Genomic DNA, 8521 nt, shown 5'->3' on the forward strand with positions numbered 1-8521 from the left:
CTATGCCTTATGAGCATACAAAACCTTAGCAACTACATTCACTTTTATTGCATTTCAGTCCTGGAAATCACAATTTTTAAAATGATCAGACATTTCAATAAATGAACTGACCATGAGAAGCAGATAATGTATTTGATATGTTATTTTATTTTACATGGTAATGGTATGGTATAAATTATATGGTATATAGTTTGAAACTCTACATAGACCTAATCTGAGAACATATCTGGACAGTCTCCTCAGCCCTCAGATATTTTCATCTAGAATAAACCAGTAGAGAACAGGCTAAATTGAGGTTAAAGTGTCATGGTATAGTGTCAGTCAGGGAAAATCACCTTCTACAGCAACTGTCAGAGATCTCAAAAGATTGGCTGAATCTGCTGTAAGATTATGCTGACTGCCCTTTTTGGTTATTTCTGTTCCCATAAGCCAAATGAACTTTTATGAAACTATAGGGGCGTCGGTGTACAGTTATGTTTTGTGTGTGTGTGTGTGTGTGTGTGTGTCTGTGTGTGTGTTTTCATCCATGAGTGTTCTAAACAATTTTCAAAACCTGAATCAATATGTCAAATTTTATCTTCTCAAGTGGAAAGAATCACATCTGGCTATTAGATCAACTTACAAACTTATAAACAAGTTACATGGAAAGCACCATGTTATATCTCCATGACAACCCAGCTTTGGCAAAACTAATTTAGCTCTTTCATATCTTTTTATCTGAGCCTGTAGTGTTGCAAAATGACTGCAGACCCTGGGTCCAAGTTAATCTTATGATGTTGTTTCATTCTTTCTTTTCATCAGTGAGAACGTGCAGTGAGTGGGCTTATCTTGTATGTCAAGTGTAAGCTTTTTTCTTCCAGTGATGCCTGAGTAATAGTGAAAAACTGTGTGCACCTCAAAGCCCTGTGTGAAGAAAATGAAGCTTGCCTTCAACATGTTGTCATACACCTATTTAAGAAGAAATAAAGAAATATTTAAATGTTTGGTTGCATGATTTTGTCTAACCAGTCAGGCATATCTAAGATAAATTATTACTATTATTTTTGAATCAGTGGGTTTAACCATCCTGAGGAAAAAAAACTTGTCAGTTATTTTAAGTTTAAACCGCGACATTTGAACCAGAACCTAAGACAAACCTGAAAATGAGATATGTTGTAAACTGCATTTATATATATATATATATATATAAATTTATATAAATCATTTTCAATTAGTTTTACTTGATGTAATAAAATAAAAAATATTAACATTAAAAAGCAACAACTAATAACAATGACAAAGCTTTAAAATTTAAATAAAAGATATAAAACTGAAAACTATTTCGAAGTATGAATAAAAGCTATACTAGTATATCGATGTTATTTTTTTTCATTAACTGATATACTATTATATTATGCAGATTTTGGCAAACGGTTATGTGCAGCATTCAGCCTTTCACTGTCGCCACCTACCGGCCTAACTCTGTGAATGTGTCGGTGAAGGAAACGTTTTGGTTAACATGTTTAAAAGATTCGAGTCTGTTGCATTAATCAAAACTCCCCTCCATATCATCATAACATTATGCACATCAGGGACATTTGTTTGCTACCCTACACCCTTCTTCGTTCGATCTGGAGTGACGGCGGCCAAGAGAGTCAGCTGTCAGCTGATCCACACTGACGTGACGAAGAAAATTCAAAGGAACGGGATTTCCGGAGACCGCGCAGCCAATGAACGCATTCCACATGCGGACAGCGAGAGCAGTGCATGCGGATCAGGAGAGCGGCACAGCGGGGACACGCGATTGGTGCTGAGAATACCGGCACTGTGCTGCAGTTTACGGGAACAAGCCGAGGATAGATCCGAAAGACTATTTAAGTGCTTCGTTCGGTTATTTAGCACATTATAAAGACACTAGAACTCCCGGCAGGTATCGAAAGAACTTAAAGATCAAGAACAAGGAGCGAGTTTGCGATGCGCGTTGTGTAATTTTTGGTTGAATTAGTCCGGGGTTTTAACATTTCTTCTCATTAAACGCCAGAAACTAAAAAGTTAACATTGGCTTGTACCGTATACTGTGTATCTGAAGTCACTGCGGTGGTTTTTGGATCAAGTTTTTCGAGGGTCCGAAGGTCTTGCGAGTCAGGACTGAAGGCTTTGAAGAAGCGTGTTTGTGGGGGGTTGCGAGTCCGTTCATAATCAGCGTGTCCGTCCGTTCACGATGGAGAACGCACATACGAAAACCGTGGAGGAAGTTTACAGCCATTTCGCTGTGAACGAGAGCACTGGGCTCGGCCTGGAGCAAGTGAAGCGTCAGCGGGAGAAATGGGGACCGAACGGTGAGTGAGCGAGCATGGCCCGGCTAATGCTAACAGAGTGAACTGGGATTGGCAGTGCAATAGAAAGCAGAGAGGTTAAGATGATTTCGCAATGTTCATATAGTGTAAGAGCATTGTTAGGCCCGTGAAAGAGCAGGCGCACATGCGGCGGTATTCGTTTCATCAGCCGGCATGTGTCCGAAATGAAGGCGCGTGACGTCACTGTTGCTCGCCACCAGCGAATATTCTTACATATTTGGCCAGAAATTAGTGTTGTGGATGTAAACAACCTTTTATATTCCTTCTTTATTTGATTAGATTTCCTCCAGTGAAGTTAAAATCTAAATTGTCTTATGCTGTTAAACCTAAATGATTCAGATGATTTTACTGCACCTGAACTTTCAGTATCTAATGTGTTTTTTGGTTTTGTTTGTTTTTAATCCCCCCATGTTGTGAATCTTTGGCTGTCCTACAGAATTGCCAGCGGAAGAGGGTAATCTTTCATGTTTTCTTTTTTTTTATTTTTATAACGCCTTCTTTTATGCATTTCACACCATGCTCTTTATTATCACCATATTCACATGATTTTGTCTTCAGGAAAATCACTGTGGGAGTTGGTGGTGGAGCAATTTGAGGATCTTTTAGTGAGGATTCTTCTCTTGGCAGCTTGCATATCTTTTGTAAGTACCCCAAAACAGTATTAATAATAATTATAATAAAAATAGTGCTTATTTTAGCTTTCCATATAATAATTTCCCCAGTTCAATCTGGATAAGGTTAAAGGGATAGTTAACCCAAAAATGAAAATTCTGTCATTAATTACTCACCTCCATGTTGTTCCAAACCCGTAAGACCTCCGTTCATCTTCGGAACACAAATTAAGATATTCTGTAAGGAATCTGACAGCTCTCTGACCCTCTCATAGACAGGAAGGGTCCTTAAATGATCAACTTCCAGAAAAGTAGCAAGGACATCAGTAAAAAAAAAAAAATCCATGTGACATCAGGGGTCCAACTGTAATATAGACCCCTTTTGCACGGACGTCACAGGTACGTCAAGGCGCTAGCTGGAGGCAAAACAAACGGAAAAGTGGAGGCGGCTAATACAAACCAACACAGGGTCGGCTACTCAAATGGAGTAAAAAGTAGCTTTAAAATGTCGTCTTGTTGTGTTGTTGGTTGCCAGAATCGACGGAGAACATTTTATATACATTGTTGTGATTAATTGTGACCGGAATTTAAGGAGACTGTAAGAAAGAATAAATAAAGTAAATTTATAATTAATTTGCAGTCTTCGGAATTTTTTTTTCTAGAAAATATTTACATCTTAATAATAATTTTACTGTAATGTCACTCTTTAATTTAATCTAAGGATTTATAAGCCCTCAGTTTCTCTTACTTTACACGCTCGGTTTCTCTATCAGGTAAGTGTAGATGTCAGGCACTCAGTCGGAGGTAATCCTGTCAGATCGTCCATCCAATGAGTGATTGTGTAAGGGTTGACCAATCTGGTTCTGTCCGTTAAAGTTAACTTTTTCAAATAATTATCGCGGTCCCGGACAGTGAGTGACCTTAAATATTCGGATAAAGCAGATATATTCAGTTTTAACTGTAAAAGGGTCTGTTACGAAGCTGCGAGAATACTTTTTGTGCAAAAAAAAAAAAAAAAAAAAATTTCAACAATTAGTACCATTTTAGAGAGTATCCACTGAACGCAAACGTTGCATGCTGTTCTGTGTCAGTTGCACCATGTGGAAACGTTGTTTTCATTTCATCAAAGTGCAAATAACATAGAAAAGTAGTCGAGGAGACAAATTGTTGAATAAAGTCTTTTTTTTTCTTCTCTTTCAAAGTATTCTCGTAGCTTCATAATATTATGAATGTCACATGTATTATTTTACCAATCTCCTTCCTACGTTTCTGGACATTGATCATGTAAGGACCCTTACTGTCTATGGGAGGGTCAGAGAGCTGTTGGAATGCAGCAAAAATATCTTAATTTGTGTTCCAAAGATGAACAGAGGTCTTACGGGTTTGGAAGGACACGAAGGTGTAATTAATTACAGAATTTTAATTTTTGGGTGAGCTAACCCTTTAAATAAGGGTAGATTAGATTGGATTCAATAATGTCATTGTATAGAGTGTGTTATAGTAAGCATCTAACCGGAAGAGCATTGTAAGCTTGTTAGTTTATTTGTTTGTTCTCCAACAATGGAAGAAAATAAGCCAAAGCATTAAACTTTGGCTGTCACCAAGCAATGTAAGAAAAACTAAAAAACAATCTGGAAGTGCATGTTAGTGGAGTGGAGCAACAGAGAATTCTCCTCCCTGCTCATAGTGTTCTGTAATTACTCAGCTCCAGTTCCACTCAGGGTTTTTCCACTCGGTCTTCAAGCGGTGCTTGGTCAAGCAATTATGAAGATTGAAACTTAAGTAATATAGCATATAAATAATGGTGATGTGCAAATCAACAAGCATTATCAGCCAATTGTAGTGTTGTTTTGTAACAACACAACACACACATTACATTATGGTTTTGTAGAACGGCAGTTTTTGTTCAGATTTATTATTTCTATTTGGTTCATTAAGAATTTTTGTGCTAAATCTTAATCTCCGCTTGAGATGAGAATACGTACCATGCTGAAATGTATCTGAGTGTTTCATAAATGGCTCAGCGTGAGATTTTGATCATGTTTCAAAATGCTGTCGTTAGACTACAAGGTGATGATGTACGGTGGTTCATTTATGTTGTCTGGAGTCCTTTAACACTCGTCTGTTCTGGATAATGTTTCACCGCTGGAATGGAAAGCATGGTGCAAGTCCAAGAGGGCTTAGAGTGCTCTCACTGAGAACATGGTGTAAAATACTCTGTCCCGGAGGTTAGCTTACGGTGTTAAACCGACTGTCATCCACTTCCTGTGTTTGGACCCGTGGGTGTGCAGAAAAATCTGTGTTTTTTTGTATCAGCATTGAAGATTATTGTTATTATAGCATGCTTGTTCATATTATAGATATATGAGGAGGTGGGGGTTGTGGATGGGATTATGGGAATGGCATTTCTTAAATCCTTTTGCTTTTGTTACTGGCTGTTTGTTTCTCATCTTCGCATCTGGCATCCAGTGTTGTGACATTACACAAATGTTACTGGCAACGGAAAAGTTTGTTCTTCCAAAATCGGTCCTGTGTATTGTTTGCCCCAGCCACACCTGGCTATACACAGGTCCAAACATGTTATACTTGCCTTCACTAAGGCAAGGGTGTTATTCAGTTAGTACACCACATGTCATCAGGACTAAGCACAGCAACTGGAGTTTAAAGCAGTATAGATTTTCTATCCTCTGAAAATAACTTGACATACAGCCATTATTGTCAATGTAGCTGGCAGTGTCCTCGCGCCCCCCAGCTCTGCATATCTCTTTAACACACCTGATTCATATAATCGGCTCCGTGAACCGTGTTTCCATTGACATAGTTCCTACATAGTGTTCATTGCTTCCTAGTCTCTTCTGTTGAAGTTTACCTCACTTTGGAACATTCATTTACGGATTTGCACTGAGCAACATCTACATACATGGACAAGTGTGACATCATATACCCTTGTAAATAAATTAAATTTAAATTCACGTCTTGCACACTTCAATGGAACATATACGTTTGCTTTGAACTGGAATCATGGTGAATATCCTGTGATGTCCACATCGCAGGGCACTTGTGTTCGAATAGAAAAAAGTCTGAAGCCATAAGAGAAGCTTACAAAATGTGCAGAGCAGGGGTGCGCGAGGACTGTAATAGAGAACTGCTGACCTTCACCAATCCTAAATCCTACACTTACAGTAGAATAAATACAGTGTTGGTTGCATAATCTGCATTATTTGTTAGAACACCGGAACAGGGAATCACAGTGTATAGTAAGGGTGTAAGATTTGTCACAAGCTTGAGGTGTTTGGCCAAAAACAATGCATTGGATAGCTGGCCAATCAGAGCACACCTCGCTTTTCAGAACGATGAGCTTGGTAAAAATGGACGCATTTCAGAAAGAAGCAATGTACATTGTGGAAAATGTGTTAAACCATATAATAGGGCTGCACGATGTGTCGTTTAAGCATCGATATCGCAATGTACGAATCCACGATACTCACATCGCAGGATGTGCGATGTCAGGCTGTCGTAGTTGATCCGTTATTCATTAACTGTATGGGCCAGAGAGAGAGAGTGCGAGCGCGCGGCCGGCGACACACTAGATGCGTGGCGCAAGCGTCTCAGCTGCGTGGCGTGTTGGTTTTTAATTCGGCTCCCATGTTAACAGGTTAGAGCTTGCAGACTGCATGCGTGAGACGCGCGGAAAACGCGTGCATGCTAGAAATAGAACCGACACCTATTTTCCAGGCAAAATAGAATAGGAAAATGTTTATGTAATTTTGTACACAGATACATATAATCATGACACTTAGATGTTTGAAAGTCTATATTCAGATATAAATGTAATTTAAAAAATAAATAAATAATTATCGATTTTCAAATATTGCCTGAGAGAAGACGCGCGAGAGAGAGAGAGAGAGAGGAAAGAAGAAAGAGAGAGCGAGCGAGTCCCGGCCGCACGCTCAATGTCTTCAAAACAACACGAGCGCGTGTCTTGCACTCTCCTTCCCACATATTAATCAACTGACACGATGGTGGCGATGTTTAAATCATTTAAAATGAGAATGTAAGTGTGCTCACCCCATTTTTGTTTGTAAGAAAAAATTAGATTTCATATCAAAATATATATATCGCAGAAAAATAAAATATCGCAATGTAATTTTTTCCCAATATCGTGCAGCCCCTACCATTATAAACATTTCATTTCACCAAAACCACAAAATGTTCTTTTTAGCAACATCATATGATCCTTTTAAGTTTTTGAAAAAAGTTTTGCACTCAGCAATGCTGCATTTTTATTTTTTGCATTCATTTTTTGTTACATTCTCAAACTAATCATTGAGACCTCTTGTGTGGCCCAGGTATGGTCAAGCCCATAGAGTCTAGATTGATGAAAGCTGGTCTATCTTAATTGGATTACATAAAGTGCTCACTGGGCCTTGTCTGGACAGTGTCGGCATGCCTGTAAATTCACATGGCTGGCTTGTTAAGTACTTCGTCTCGGTTATGCTGCCTAGAAGTGGTTTGCATTTAACATAGTCATGCTTGAGAAGTTGCTGACATCAGTCTGTTTTTTGACACCAGGCATAAAGCAACAAGCCAAGTCTCACGTTATAGAGAGACCTGCTTGAGGTACAAAACAAGTGAAAACATGACACACTAAAAGGTTTATATGGTGTTTTCCTCTTCCCTGGAAGACTCCTTTTATGTTTTCATTCATTTGGTAATGTGTGGGTATTTGGCAAGCTTCCCCACTGGAATGAATGAATTGAAAATGTAAATGAAATCCTGATTTAAAAAGTGCTTATTTTTATGTTCTTTTATAGGTATTGGCCTGGTTTGAAGAGGGAGAGGAGACCATTACAGCATTTGTGGAGCCTTTTGTAATATTGCTAATTTTAATAGCCAATGCCATTGTAGGTGTCTGGCAGGTAAGTTTGGGCCACTTTTTCTTAAACTTTGCCTTTTTTTTCTTTTCTGAACAGCATGAACACTGAAAATACAAGTATTCCGCTAAGGTATTATAGGTTATAGTTTCACTTAAAATATTTTGAGTTTGCTAAGGACAGATTGGACAAGTAATGTCCTATATATAATCACTAAATCCATATTGACGTGCTCCACCAGATGTTTATGTGCAGTACTTTTGAGTACTTTGTTGTGTGAGAAATTATCATAGACTACCATTCAGGTTTGGTCAAGTAAGTTTTCCTTTTTTTTGTTTTGTTAGAGGTGTTAAAAATAATCAGAAGTGACAGTAAAGGCATTTATGTTGTGACAAAAGATCCGTTTCAAATAAATACAGTTCTTTTGAATTTTCTATTCATCGGACTCCTGAAAAACAACAACAACAACACTTTCCATTTTCAACACAGACAATTGTTTCTTGAGCACCATATATTCAGCTTTGTCGTCATAAAAAAATACATTAAAATGGAAAACTGGTGTTTTAAATTATAAAGTTTTTTTCATGATATTACTATTTTTGATCAAATAACCCAGCCTTTGTGAAAGTATAATTGGTTAGTATTTGTTATTTTAGCCTATATAATGGGATTTAAAGCTTTACTGTCCTCCAGACCAGCT

The 8521-nt window shown here is 38.0% G+C and overlaps 1 protein-coding gene across 1 annotated transcript; it reads left to right on the forward strand.

The window, feature by feature from the left end:
* Window positions 1–1680: 1680 nt before the first annotated feature.
* LOC113070009 (sarcoplasmic/endoplasmic reticulum calcium ATPase 2-like) lies at window positions 1681–7947 on the forward strand. Its single transcript, XM_026243156.1, has 4 exons — window positions 1681–2318; window positions 2773–2790; window positions 2895–2977; window positions 7762–7947. The coding sequence occupies exons 1-4, from the start codon at window positions 2201–2203 to the stop codon at window positions 7930–7932; spliced, it is 390 nt and encodes a 129-aa protein (XP_026098941.1). The 5' UTR covers window positions 1681–2200; the 3' UTR covers window positions 7933–7947.
* Window positions 7948–8521: the final 574 nt, after the last annotated feature.

The sequence above is a fragment of the Carassius auratus genome, unplaced genomic scaffold (genome assembly GCF_003368295.1).
Source record: "Carassius auratus strain Wakin unplaced genomic scaffold, ASM336829v1 scaf_tig00002694, whole genome shotgun sequence".
Lineage (NCBI taxonomy): Eukaryota > Metazoa > Chordata > Actinopteri > Cypriniformes > Cyprinidae > Carassius > Carassius auratus.

Excerpts from the sequence above, each read along its gene's own strand:
- LOC113070009 (XM_026243156.1), top strand. The coding sequence starts at position 2,201 with ATGGAGAACGCACATACGAAAACCGTGGAGGAAGTTTACAGCCATTTC. Across the intron at positions 2,978-7,761 it reads TGGCAGCTTGCATATCTTTT|GTATTGGCCTGGTTTGAAGA; the intron begins GTAAGTACCCCA and ends GTTCTTTTATAG.